This window comes from Nicotiana tabacum, chromosome 19, assembly GCF_000715075.1.
Source record: "Nicotiana tabacum cultivar K326 chromosome 19, ASM71507v2, whole genome shotgun sequence".
NCBI lineage: Eukaryota > Viridiplantae > Streptophyta > Magnoliopsida > Solanales > Solanaceae > Nicotiana > Nicotiana tabacum.
The window spans coordinates 59,636,278-59,650,507 of NC_134098.1; the positions used below are offsets into that span (position 1 = coordinate 59,636,278).

The 14,230-nt window shown below is 37.5% G+C and overlaps 1 protein-coding gene across 1 annotated transcript; it reads right to left on the reverse strand.

Annotated features, from left to right (window-relative positions):
• Positions 1–318: 318 nt before the first annotated feature.
• LOC107818707 (protein trichome birefringence-like 11) lies at positions 319–6,390 on the reverse strand. Its single transcript, XM_016644737.2, has 4 exons — positions 5,623–6,390; positions 4,624–5,013; positions 3,175–3,333; positions 319–1,220 (listed from the first exon to the last, which is right to left on the reverse strand). The coding sequence occupies exons 1-4, from the start codon at positions 6,084–6,086 to the stop codon at positions 839–841; spliced, it is 1,395 nt and encodes a 464-aa protein (XP_016500223.1). The 5' UTR covers positions 6,087–6,390; the 3' UTR covers positions 319–838.
• Positions 6,391–14,230: the final 7,840 nt, after the last annotated feature.

Below are 14,230 nucleotides of genomic sequence, written 5' to 3' on the forward strand. Positions count from 1 at the left end.
TTTCCTCATAGTCAAATAAAGCTTAATTGATGGTATCACTATAGAGTCAACTTTCCATTTGTATCATTGAAAATACCAATAAATTCCAACTCAATTCAATTTAAGTAGACAATTCTCTTTCTTCCTCCGTTAATACGTATTTCGTACATTCCAGATATGGAATTGGGTAAAATTTCATGTGATTGGGTAAACAAAATAGAAATGCCATTAAAATTACCTTATGGGGAGGTTTGTTTGATATCCAATAACTGCTCAGCAATAGTCGTTTGGGCAGAGCCGGATTTAAGCGTTGGCTAGGTAGGCGTCGTATAGTAAGAGTAGTTAATAACAATTATCATTGCAATTTGATGAAGAATTTTACACGGTGAACCAAATGGCTGGCAATATCACCACATTTTTCCTCACCCTTCATATAGCCGACCCCAACTTGCTTGAGGTAGAGGCATAGTTATCGTTGTTCTATGAACACTATCAAAAGGATCAGTATTTTCCAGTGTTGTCAAACTGGATAATGTCTCTTCATCTATACAGTTCATGATGCCCTTTACACTATACAATATTGCAAACTAAATACCTAAATTTCACTCCTGATTAAAGGATTCAGGAAAAAAATCAAATGTATACACAAACTGCAATTGGAACAAAGGAGGTACCTCATCAGCTCAAGTGAGGAAGCCCTTTTTTGTAATTTCAAATTGATTCTCGAAGAAGGCCGCATTCATTTGGTTTATAAGTATTGGCATATTGAGTGCTCCAGCTCAAGTTCCCTTTCTAACGTTACACAACTGATAATTATGAGCTTTAACAAGGTGAACTGCTTGAGATGACCTCTCTGCTGTCATTCCGGGAACTGAGAAGAAGTGTACTCGGAGATTTGTTCCCGAGGTAACTCCTGTTTGAGGAGGACTGCATAGAGAAGCTCGTTCCATGAATCAGGGACACCAGGGAGACACCAATGGCTGCAGTCTTGCTTGTGAAGAGGAACTGGTCCCACATTAGGGCCTAAATAATACAAAGACAAGTGACCATCTCTTCTCCGAGATGTCATTCGTGTTACATTCAGTAAACCCATAGTCCAAGCCTTTGATTTGTTAGCGAGCTGCGATAGCACATTTATAACCGTCTTATATTCAAATGAGCTCTTCAATGACTCTTCGGATGATCCTAAGTCAGGTAGTGTCTCCAGGTGACAGCTACCACCGGTCCTCCAATCTCCACCTCTGTAGTGTTCATCAGAGCGATTCATTAATTGCATATCGAGTGAGATAACCAAAACAAAATATCTACTGAAACAAATTTTAGACTAGTTTGTATGGCTCATTAGATATTATTAATCAAAATACCAATAATTTGCAGATATAAAATAATCAAGAAATCACACCAAGTACTAGATCTACTCAACTGAGGAAAGCCTTTACGCATTAAAGCATACAATGCATATAGCATTTATCCTTGAAAACAACCTATGGATTAAGAGTGGCTTACCTTGAATCATTGCATACCTTTGTTGGAAAAAGAATTTTCTCCGACACATTTTATCATTTAGTTAAAAAAAGGTGCAACACTCAATGCTGCTCAATTCAGCACTTTAAAAACCTTTTAATGCACACTTCATGGTGCTTTAAGATGAAAATTTGAACCTCTTTCTTAAAATTTTCATAGTAGTCCATTCAATACCAATCTATTATTTCTCTCGATGGTTACAACATTTGCTTTCTATTTTCTTTTTCTATAAATATGTACCTTCATACCATATAGGTTGTCTGGTTTTTCCTTTTCCAGATGTCCCAAACAGTGTAAAGGGTAAAATATAGGAGAGTACAACAACTACTAGGGTGGACTCTAGAACAGCCCCTATCAACATTCCAAGTTAGTGAAATCCGTCAAGTAGCAGTCACAACAGATATCCTTTCCTGATTAAAAGCTCTATCAAAAGGCAATGTGGCCCCTCATTCAAAATACTTTCTCTTCTTTCTGAAAGATAATAGATTAGACAAAATATGTTTCCTCTATAAGAGATGAACAGGGGAAATATTGCTCCAACGACATATTAGTTTTAAACCACAACCCTTTAGCCTATATTGATTGTATTGTTCTATTTATGGCTAGATTCGGGATGTTAGGAGACCGATTTGAAAGGCGCACTTGTCAATCAAACAAATTTCACCAAAAATTTAATAATAGTGATCAAGGTTCCTAAATATAGAGCCAAACTAAAGATAATAAACAAAAGTGCGACGAACTTCCTTTATTAGATTAGTTCCTTCACCCAATTAAGAAAATTTGAAGTTCAACTAACTTGATATCGGTTCCTGAATTTGAGAATAAAAAATCACCAAGTGTAAATAAGTTATGTAGCAATGTATTTGTGATATACTAACAAATCTACTTATTTTTAAAATCTACTATGAGAATATCGAGGGTATATCTGAATTATCACTTCAAAAATAGAAGTGATTGCAGTAAAGGTAGTGAGAGGGGAGGTAGTTGTAATTACTAAAATATTAGAAGGTTATTTGAATTATAGCAAATTGGTCAGAAGGAACTTCTGGGAATTTTTTTCCTTAAACTAAATGAAAAAGTGAAGGAGACTGACTTCGGCCCAGATGGAGTACATGGATAGCTGCACATACATGCATATACATAAACTCTTACTTGACATAAAATCTATATATCCTTTCCTCTTCCTTTTTTGCTTTTTGGATAAGCCATGTTAGCTATATATCTATCCTCAATGCCTGAGTATCTTAGCACATCGTATTTCCCTATCATTGTCTCTCTCATGGATTATAAGATGAACTAGGTACCACCGCCGAAGTACCAAAGAAAATACATTTTTCCCTTTTACTACAAGTTTCAACACATTCCATCTCTATAGAAGATCAATGAAGCGTAACCGCAGCCGCTAAAAGTGCATTCACCCTCTCAAGGCTAACGTAATATAACAAACAGATACTTATGGAAAGAATCTGGGACATTAGATGAGTCTCAGCTAATCGCCATTTCACACTTCTAATTTGATATACTAAAGAAAGACCTCAAAAGATTTATTCAAGGTGTGGCAAGATTCATTAGTTGTGTTTTGTTACGGAAATCAATTTCATTTGATAGATCAAGAGTGAGAATTACGTGAAGTGTAACTTATCTACACAAACAAAAGGAGAGAAGAATTACCTGAAGTGTACAGGAGCATAAGTACGAAAGAATATTTTGGTCTTGGACATGTTCGCTTCATGACCTATCCAATCAAACAATGTCACAATTGACTTCTGAAATGCTGTCTCCACACTCATCGTCATGTTGACCTCTCCGCCTTCTTGGAAGTAGCATCCTCTGTCAAGGAAAAGGAATTCAGGAGTCGTAAATCTTCACATATATCAAGTATGTCAGCTCTACTAAAGCAATACACATTTAAAGTGCTTTAACATTCATACACCTTTTAGAGGTGATAACCAAGACATCCAAATAACTTGGGTTCATCAGAATGAAAGAGAACTAAACTCCAGCACAAGACTTGTTAGGCTACTTATCATTTTTTTTTAAAATTATGGTTGCTTGATCCTAACAAAAGTATCAATTTTACTACATAATAGAACTAGAAGACTTGTATGCTCATAAAGTTCGTCCACAACAAGTCAACGGGTGAGTATCAACCTAACCTCATCTGACACGTTTCATTTCAATAAGTAGGCCAATCTAAAGGCTGAGACAATAAAGCAAAATGAAGGGGAGAAACATATTCAATCAGCTCTTTTGATATTTGTGGAGATTGAATTATTAACCACCTTCAAATTCACTCTATCTTCTTTGTTTCTTTTTGCCTCCCGAATGAAGCCTAGAAACTCAAAATCTCATTTTCCATGACAGATTATTGTGTCTATTTTGCGAATCATTGCACATCTTTCTACCGTCAATTCCATTGATCAAATTTCAAATTGGAGCATTAAGTATGCCCTAGGAACCAAGTAGAGCTGAACTGAAGAATTTTTCTGTATTAGATCAATTAGCTGAATCTTGTCAGGCCAAATCATGCACATGGATACATGTTTATGCCCCCTCGAGTCATGCATATAAATGAAATGTCATAGATCCAAGGCATAATTAATGCATGGGGACAATTTAAAAGGAAACTGGAACTCAAACTTTTCAATACTCAACCAAACCATCAGTTCATTTAGTCCTTCAACATTGTGAAAATAAAGCACAGGAAGAGATCCAGTACTTGGAAATCCTCTGTTAATGCTAATTGGTATCGTCAGGCATATTATCTATTTACATGGAATTTTTCGCTAATAAGTAGTTCAACGGTTATTGAAGGATTCTGTCAGTCTATAAAAAGATTTGATTGCTAGCATTCTCAAACTACTATATAGGTCATGGTTGTAAACTACTCTCTTATGGATACCAATCTTTAGCAGCTCTTTTATTACAACATATGTATAGCTTTTAACTTTGTTAACCATCAATAAGAGATACTAACAATATTAGCTCTATTTCTAGCCACTCTTGTAGATTTTCCTATTTTTACTTAAGACATAGTCCAAGTTACGTATCATATTCCGTTCATCAAACATTAGTCGAAGGAAATAAAGGCTGTGATTGAAAAGAAAGAAAAGAGTTTACCCTCTAATGGTTTTCTCATAATTCCACCAGTGACCACTGTTGAAAATCAAAATATCTGCACCTTTCCACTTAGCAGAGCTCCAATCCATCTGATCCAGCTTCACCGTCATTTTAACATTTCCCGGAGCCCCAGAAGGCGCACGACTTTGCAGCACTAGGAATGGTGCTCTGTAGTACTCAACAGTGCAGTTGTAATCCCTGAACTTAAAAATTAAAGAACCCGTGTGCTTTGTGATTGGACTACCGTTAACTTCATATACCGAGCTGTTATCAGAAACTGCTGAAGACAACAAGCAGAGAAGAGACTCCCACTGGTTTCTTCCTATTGAATCTCCAACAAACACCACTCGTCGGTTCCTCAGCTTTTCTAGCATATATTTTGCATCAAATCTGTACCAAAAGTAGTAACAACATTAAATTTTGTTTTCCAGGTCATATCAAATGATTATGAAAATCCTTCTACAGCTAATCACACTAATCCTCTCAAAATACAGAACAATGAAGACAATACTCCCTTCGTCTCAATTTACATAAAGGTGTTTGACTGGCACGGAGTTTAAAAAAGAAAGAAAAGTTTTGAAACTCGTGGTCTAAAATATGTCATAGAGCTTAAATGGAGAAACATGGTTAGCGAAGATTCATATAGCCGACTCCAACTTATTTGGGACTGAAGCGCAGTTGTACTTATAGTAAATACTTTTGTTGCTAAATCATCTCGTTACGGAATAATCAGAAGTCTAAAATTAAATTGCTTCTAAATATGTATATGTATCATTCTGTTTGGGCAGACTAAAAAGAAAAAAAGTATCACATAAATTGAAACAGAGTAAGTAATAAATGATAGTGTGTCAAGCTAGGACAAGCTATGCAAGAAAAATGAAAATTCTGCCCAAAAAGATATTAGCAGCAGAACATAAATACACAAGACAGAGCAATACAATTAATAGTATTTCATTGATCGAAACAACAAGAAAATAAAAAATAAAAAGATAAACCAACCTGGGCAAGTTGCAATCTTTAGGCTGCCAACGCCATTTAGTATAAAAATTATCAGGCCTACCATTTTCAGAACAACGAAATCCTTCATCCAAAAACCTACAATCTTTTGACTGATAAAGTGGATAATTCTCATCCCATACCCAATTCCCTTCAAAAATATCACAACCATCACCACCTTTTTCTAAAAATCCCACCTTTTCATTTCTGTTGATAGTACTATTTACTAAAGAATAGTCATTAAGGCCAAACCAGGTAACAAAAAAAGAGGGCCCACGAAAGTGAGAACCAGTGTTCAGTACTGTGCTATAATCCAACAAGAAAAGACATAAGAATAAGCAAAGAACGAAAAAGAAGTAGCCAAGAAGTCCAGGTGATGGTTCTAAAGGCTTCAAACGCTTGAATTTCTTGAAAATATCTAAGTGAGTCGTTGAGTTAAAGATTCTTGGAGATTGGTTTCCACTCATCTCTGCTTTTTGAGTACAGAAAACTACACTTTTGGAAGCAAAGTACTAAAGAACTCTAGAGTCTAAAAAGACGAGAAGATTGAAGGAGAGAAAATCGACACTTGGTACTATTACAGCAACCGCTAATAGGCACGAACTTGATATATTAAAGAGTTTTTTATTAATTAATGTTAAAAATGGGGGATGTGTACATGCAAAAGCTTTTGAGTTAGAGTACAGAAATGTGGGGCTAAAATAGAAAGAGAGGACAGAAGTTGGGGAAAATGTTGATAATGATGAGGTGTTGGGGTTTGGACACAGACAAACATTCAAAAAAAAATAAACGGCAAGAAACGGGTATTTATGCAGAAAAACCGCATTTAACTCCCTCATTGGCCAAAAAAAATCCCTCATTGGCTATTTGCTTAATTTTGTAAGTGATTTTTTCGGTATAGTTTTATTCTCATCATCTTTGGTGAAGGTTTACAAAATCCGACAACATGAATATGGAATGAATGGAAGATTTAATGCTTAAATGTTAAATTCTTCTTGTTTCTGATCTTAAGAAATTAACATGTAATATTCCTGATACGTATCATAATCACGATTTGAAATTTAAGTGTTCAAAATTCTAACATTTTAAGTTATTGGGTAGTATATATTTAATAAGTTTTTTAAATAAATATAAAATTTTAATCAAAATTACTAGTTCGCCCCAAAATTTTAACTATCACACCAACTCATTCCTGATTTTATGTGACACTATTTTGTTTCTAGTTCGTTCGAAAAGATATGATATCTTTTTATATTTAAAAATATTATTTTTTTATTTTTTTATTATTTTATAGTAATATAAATATTATATTATATTGTGATTATAAGTATCAAAAAATTAATAATCACACAAATATCATAACATCTTTGAAATAATAAATTTTGAAAAAAAATATTAAACTGTTAATTTAAGTGACGTTACATAAATTAAAACGAAATGAGTGGATTTTGTCTTCTTTTTTATGGTTTTGTTTTTCCTAATATTTTTTTATGGTTACGAAACGATGGATGGAATAATTGGACGGTTCCTTTGTCTTTCCAAATATTATACTAAACTTGTGCTTCTAGAAGTGACAGCAGAAAAGCAGAAAGGACAAGGGTGGTAACGAGGAGAACGTGTAGCCCTACGTGGGGTCGTGCCAACAAGTCACTTGAATATGCGGAAGTGCGAAAGAAATTTAATACTATTATATTATTATTCAATATTCAATCATCTCAAAAACATTATTACCATTATTTTCTTGCTAAGTGAATTTAATCTGAAAAGATAAACTATATTTTTAAATATAAAAATTCTTTATGTTGTGACTATATGCATATATTAAACGAGGTGATGAGTTATCTTTGAATTATAGAATCCTAGAACCTATAGAATGTACATAATTCTAAAGTTGAGTTGACTTGATTAAAAAAACATACGTAATCAACTAAAGATTCTTGTATTATTCTTTTTTATTATATCTAATACATTTTAAAATAGAGCAAATTAAAGAAATCGAGAACAAAACGTACCATATTCTGATAGGTATGTATTTATAGTACGTCCGTTTCAATTTGTGTGAATTTATTTGATTGGGCACAAAATTTAAAAAAAAATAAAAAAATTTAGAATTTGTGGTCCTAAATAAATCAAAAAGGGATCAGGGTATTTGTGTGGTTATAAAAGCTTCTCATTAAGGGTAGAATTATACGTTTAAGCAAAATTGTTTTCAAATTTAGAAATGGATCATTTTTTTTTGAACGGACAAAAAAAAAATAGATTCAAATAAAATGTAACGGATAGAGTATTATTTTTCTTGAAGGCTTTGGAAACAATAATGAAGATAAAAGATTCGATTAAGAAGAATGTTGCAGTCAACGGTCGAGCATTTGATTGATTTTTTAAATTTTAATTATAAAATTAATGTTATTTGCCTCTTCTTTTCATGGACCATAGTTGAGATTAGCGCATAATTTGGTAAATACCGAATTACCGTATCCAAATCAAAAAATTTAGTATTTGGTATTCGATATTTTGATATTTAGTATGGTATCCGGTTTAAGTTCTTTTAAAAAATTAATATTAGGTATGGTATTTGATATTTTAAAATAAAATACTGATACTGCACCAAAATATATATTAAATTATATAATACACATACTATTGATTATAACATAAATATTAAAGTTCTAAATTTTACTTTCCGTTATTTTTATAGTTTTTTTAACCTTTACTCTCTTTTTTTCACTATACTTGCTTTTCACTCTTTTCTTTGGTTGCCTACTTATGTTTCAACCTTTCTCGGGTATATGTTTGGCATTTTTGGTTTCCATTTCTTTTTTTGCCATATTATTATATTTTTATTTTCTTATTTGTGAGTACCTTAGTTAAGAATATTATAATCTGTGGCTTTATGCATTAGTTAATATTCGAGCCAAACAAATCGAAGTTACCATACCGAATAAATCGATCGACACCGAAAGGAGAAAAATCGAATCATACCGAATATAGTTAGGTATAGTATCGGTATAGCATTTTAAGAAACCGAATACCGAAAATAGCGAACTGAAACGGCCAAATACGTACCATACCGGCTGACGAACACCCCTAGTTGAGATTGTCACGCTGCTAAGCACCAAAGAAGACATACTTCATACCAGGCAGAGGCGGAACTAGGGTTTCAAGTTTATGGTTTGGAGTTCTAACAATTTTAAGTTAGTGAGTTCTAAATTATTAAATTATAAATAATCAATGAATTGTTCTAAATAAATATAGGGTTTGAATCAAATTTAGTGGGTTCGCTGAACCCGTAGCCGAAACACCCCCTGATACCAGGGGCGGAGGTAGACTATTCGTTACGGGTTCGGATGAACCCAATAACTTTTACTTACACTTTATATTTGTATTAGAAAATTATGTATAAATATCTAATTGCGAATTCATTAACTAAGAAGAGCTATGAGTCCCAAGATAGATCAAAACCCCTACATGTGTTTCATACCAATGTCATAGTTGACATACTGATAAGGTTAAGCACTCTGTGGTTCGGCCAAAATCAATCTGAAGATATAAGCTGATAATCTATCATTCGCTTATAAATATTTTGGTTTGACCAATTATTTACTATTTTATTCTTAATTTTTTTGTAATTCCCGGATTACTCTTCCTAAATCAAAATCATAACTATCTCTCTATTCCATTTTGTCATTCACCATTTTTAATGTAATGTAAAGTTATATTTGTTCTAAACGGTTTTAAGGATATGTCAATCATTCCAATAGACAATTATCAATAATTATTTACCAATATCAACTGTTAATATTGTCCGTCTCGGCACTTCTATTAAAATATGTAATAGTTTAATCGTAGAATCATCACTTAAAAATATCTTTTTTATCAGCAACTTTTGGATCACCTACTAAGCCTCTCTTATTGCATATTCCTTTTCTTTTAAATTATTTTGTCGATTCAAAAGTGTTTATCGTCAACATTATCCCAAAATGTTATCTACTATTTTTAATAATAAATTTTGCTAATATATCATACATATCATAAAAATTTCAGTTATTTCCACTTTTTTCAAACAACTTTTCCTTTTTCACTACAAAATTTCTCCTTTATTATATGCTATCACTATACAAAAGTTCAAGGAAGTTGCGTCTTCTCGATAATTAAACAGTTTATAATTTGTTTATCGCTACTATATATAATAGCTCAAAATTCAAATTCTAGTCCACCATCAAGGTTAGTTGCTTACATGATAACTGTTACGCGGCGTCTTCCTGAAATTCCTTGGAAGGGCGACGTAAGGCTAAGCAACCAATGTCAGTGCGGTTGCTGTCCGCCAACTGAGGTCCCCTCCGTACGCTAGACTAGATTGTCAGTGTCGACCAATGTCGTGAGCAATTGAGCAGCGGAAATGAGCAATTGATGGTGAAAGCTGATTGTATTGATGATGATGAAAGTTATTGCAAAATGCTATGCGGTGTCGGGGGGAGGGGGGAGGGAGAGACACCAGTATAGAGAAATGATTGATTGCTTGAATGTTTGAATGCTTTGGTCCCCCTTAATAATGCTTAAAACAATAAACCAAAGTTACGTGACTAGACTTATGAAAGTTGTAGAAGCACATTGAAAATGAATAAAGTACAACTACTCTATAATTACAATGAAAAAGACTTAGTCTTCTACGAGGTAGAAGCAAGTCCGTTGGCAGCAACTTTGTCTTGAGCATCAGTGTCTGCGCACATTGGACTGCTGGCGCGCGCAGCACTATTTGGATCTTCCTGCGACTGGGCGCAGGTGCTTGGCATTGGATCTAGGCGCGTGGCACTGTCTGTGCACGCAGCGCTATTGGCAATATGATGGTTTGTGCGCACGGTACTGTTGGCATTCGCCAGCCGCTGGGCGCTGGCACTGATTATCGGTGGGGCAACAGAGGTGCATGCGTACTTGTCACTTAGCGTTGCCGACACCACGGGACCGATCGTGGCGCTAGGCGTTGGGAGGCTTGTCAGGACGCCACGAGGCGCGTCCAAGGGATCATGGGTTGATGATGAAAAGCAGCCCATGACATTCTCCCCCACCTGAGTTGGCGACATCCTCGGAGCCTTACCTGCAGGATGATGATTGGTCAGGCTCTTGTTGGCTGGGAGGTCTGTTCCCTTCGGTGTAGTGAGGTGACTTTCTTAATGACATTCCATGTATTTCTGAAATGACCTGAGGCGGCTGACATGGAAGACTGGATGGATTTTCCACCAGGCTGGAGTATTCACCTGGTATGTAGATTTCCCCATGCGTCTTTCGATGGACATGGGTCCGATGTAGTTTTGCAATAGGCAAGGGTCCTGGGTCCTCGCTGCAAACAAGTATCGCTTTGGGACTCTTACCATCACTTTGTCTCCTGTTTGATGTTGGATAAAGCAAATGTTTTGTTCGGCATATTTCGTTGCTCTTTCTTGGGCTTTGATAAGATAGCTTCGTACTATCTCCAAAGTTTGCTCCTATTCTTCTGAGAAGCTGGCAGCTCGAGGCGATGTTGGCATGTTTGGTGCATTCACCGTCTGTGGGAGTAGCGGTTGTTGTCCGGTAACAATTTCAAAGGCGCTTTTGTTTGAAATGGAGCACTTTTGAGAATTGAAACACAGTTGAGCAACATCCAGAAGATTCACCCAATTTGTTTGTGACCCGGTTGCAAAGTGGCAGAGATATTCCTCCAGCATGCCATTGAACCGGTCTATCTGGCCATCTGGTTGTTGATGGAAGTTTGAGTTATGATTCAATTTGGATCCGAGGCACCTGAAGAGATGGGTCCAAAATTTTCTAGTGAAGCGTGAGTCGCAGTCACTAATGATGTCTTTGGGCATGCCCCAATATTTGACAATATGAGAGAAGAAGAGTCGAGCTGTATCTTCTGTCGATATGTTCTGTGGAGCTGCTATGAAGGTAGTACACTTGGAAAACCGGTCTACTACCACCATGATGGTTGCAAGATTTCCGACCTTGGGTAATCCTGTGATGAAATTCAGGGAAATGCTTTCCCAAGGTCTATGTGGGACAGGTAGCGGCTCCAAGAGTCCCGCTTGTGCTGAGTGATCCGACTTGTCCTTTTGGCATGCTTGACAAGTCTTCACACACTGAGGGGCGCCATGAGTTGCTGGACGTTGATGATCTGATGTTTGATTGATGATGTTGAGGGCAGCCGGAACCATAGGTTCAGGTCTTTTAATTCCCTTCTTTGACTGCATGGACGAGATGTTTTCAGCGGCCATCTTTATGGGTATGCATGGTATGGTGCAGGGTTTGGCCCCGTTGTCTCCTATCATTAGGAGCATGTTGGCATATGGTACCGGGATTGTGTTGGTCTGCCTTAGGAATTCCAATCCCACTATCAATTCGAAGTCATTGATGATAGCTATGCGTAGGTCGAATATTCCCTTGTATGGGCCAAGCTTCATTGGCACTTCTTTGGCTATTCCACTCACTGGCTTAGATGGAGAGTTGATAGCCTTGACACAACCCCTACTCTTTTTCACCGGTAGACCGAGGAGTTGCACCTGAGTTGAGACCAGGTAGTTGTGGGTAGCACCCGTGTCTATCAATGCCCGAATAGGTTTGCCGTTGACTTTCATGTCGACGAACATTAAGGTCCTCTTTTGTGTGGTGGGAGGCTTCTCATCCGCCTTTTCTTTCCCTTTCTTGACGATTGGGCATGCGTTCTTCTTGGGGTTACCAGCACTGGTTCCCGCCAAGGTATTATGAATGGAGCCAAAAATGCGTTGAAGGCACCTACTTGCTCTACGTTGTCTGAGTCGTCAGGATCTGACTCATCTTCAACAGTCTGTTGAGCATTGATCTGTGTATTGGGGCATTGATTGTTCCAATGTTTCCCGCCGCAATGACAACATTCTGAAGGGGGCTTTCTCCCTTGATTTGTTGTTGACTGATGCAGCATTGTTGCTGCTTGAGGAAGAAGTCTTAGATTTGGATGCACCTTGATCTCCTCTGTTTCTGTTAGGGCCACCGTTGTTAGGTTGGATCCCGTTGTATCCCCTTCGGACAGGCGGCTTGGGCCTATCCTTCCGAGTTTCCAAATGATAATCCCCAAGGCACTCTATGGCTTGAATGGCCTTGGGCAGGGTATCTACCCTTTGTCTTTGCAGCTCCATATGATCATGAGGTTTCAAACCTTCTATGAATGCGAATAGTTTGTCTTTGTCCCCCATATCCCATATGTTTAGCACGAGTGCGGAGAATTCTCGTACGTAATCCTGCACTGACCTGGTTTGGCAGAGTTCACGCAGCTTTCTCCGTGCATTGTATTCCGCATTTTTGGGGAAGAACTGCTGGCGTCTGGTTGCCTTCAGTTCTGTACATGTCTGGAGAGTATCTTCACCGGCCCTGATGGCTTCGTATTTTACTCGCCACCAGAGTTTTGCATTGCCTTGAAGATACATGGCAGCAGTTGCTACCTTTTTGGCTTCTTCCAACTGTCCTACGACATCGAAGTATTGTTCGATGTCGAAGATAAAATTTTCCACTTTTTTAGTGTCCCGAGCTCCGTTGTATGGCTTTGGCTCCGGAATTTTTAGCTTTTGTGGCATGGGGGCAATGTTCATGGCACCCCTGATTTAGTTTTCGCCTCCTTTGAGCAGGCTTTGAAGGGCAGCATTGGCAACATTGAGCTGGCCTGTCAAGTTGTCTATGGTTTGCTGCATGGCAGTTAGTCTGTCTGCCTCTAGTTCCCATTGGGCTAAATCCTCAGCACGCTCCTATTAGAGGTCCTCGAATTTGCCATGAATTTAGGCTGCCTCGACGGCTACCATTTGCCGGTCTTCTTCAGAGTCGTGACTGATGTTTGCTATGTCAATTTCAGCCTGCCGCATTCAGCGGTCCAGGTTGTCCAACCTTTCCAGTAGGCTGGTTCTTAGATCAGGCACTGTATCCACAATGGGCCGTAATACGTCAACCGTCTCTTGAAGGGTCATGATGCGATCCCCGTAATTCACCATGGTCAGAAATGGTGATGATGGCAATGTGTGTTCCCTCGTCCGATGTCGAGCCTAGGCTCTGATACCAACTGTTATGCGGCGCCTTCCTGAAATTCCTTGGAAGGGCGACGTAAGTCTAACAAACAGATGTCAGCGCGGTTGCTGTCCGCCAACTGATGTCCCCTCCGTACGCTAGACTAGATTGTCAGTGCCGTACGAAAAAACCAATGTCGTGAGCAATTGAGCAGCGAAAATTAGCAATTGATGATGAAAGTTGACTGTATTGATGATGATGAAAGCTATTACAAAATGCTATGCGGTGTCGGGGGGGAAGGAGAGACACCAGTACAGAGAAATGATTGATTGCTTGAATTTTTGAATGCTTTGGTCCTCCTTAATAATGCTTAAAAAAAACCAAAGTTACATGACTAGACCTATGAAAGCTGTAGAAGCACACTGAAAATGAATGAAGTATAACTACTCTATAATTACAATGAAAAAGACTTAATCTTCTACGAGGTAGAAGCAAGTCCGTTGGTAGCAACTTTGTCTTGAGCATCAGGGTCTGCGCGTTGGGCTGCTGGCGAGCGCGACACGATTTGGATCTGCTTGCGGCTGGGCGCAGGTGCTTGGCATTGGTT

Coding starts and splice junctions, on each gene's coding strand:
- LOC107818707 (XM_016644737.2), bottom strand. CDS start 6,086: ATGAGTGGAAACCAATCTCCAAGAATCTTTAACTCAACGACTCACTTA. Junction 5,014..5,622: donor AAAGATTGCAACTTGCCCAG/GTTGGTTTATCT, acceptor CTTTTGGTACAG/ATTTGATGCAAAATATATGC. Junction 1,221..3,174: donor TATGCTCCTGTACACTTCAG/GTAATTCTTCTC, acceptor TGAACACTACAG/AGGTGGAGATTGGAGGACCG.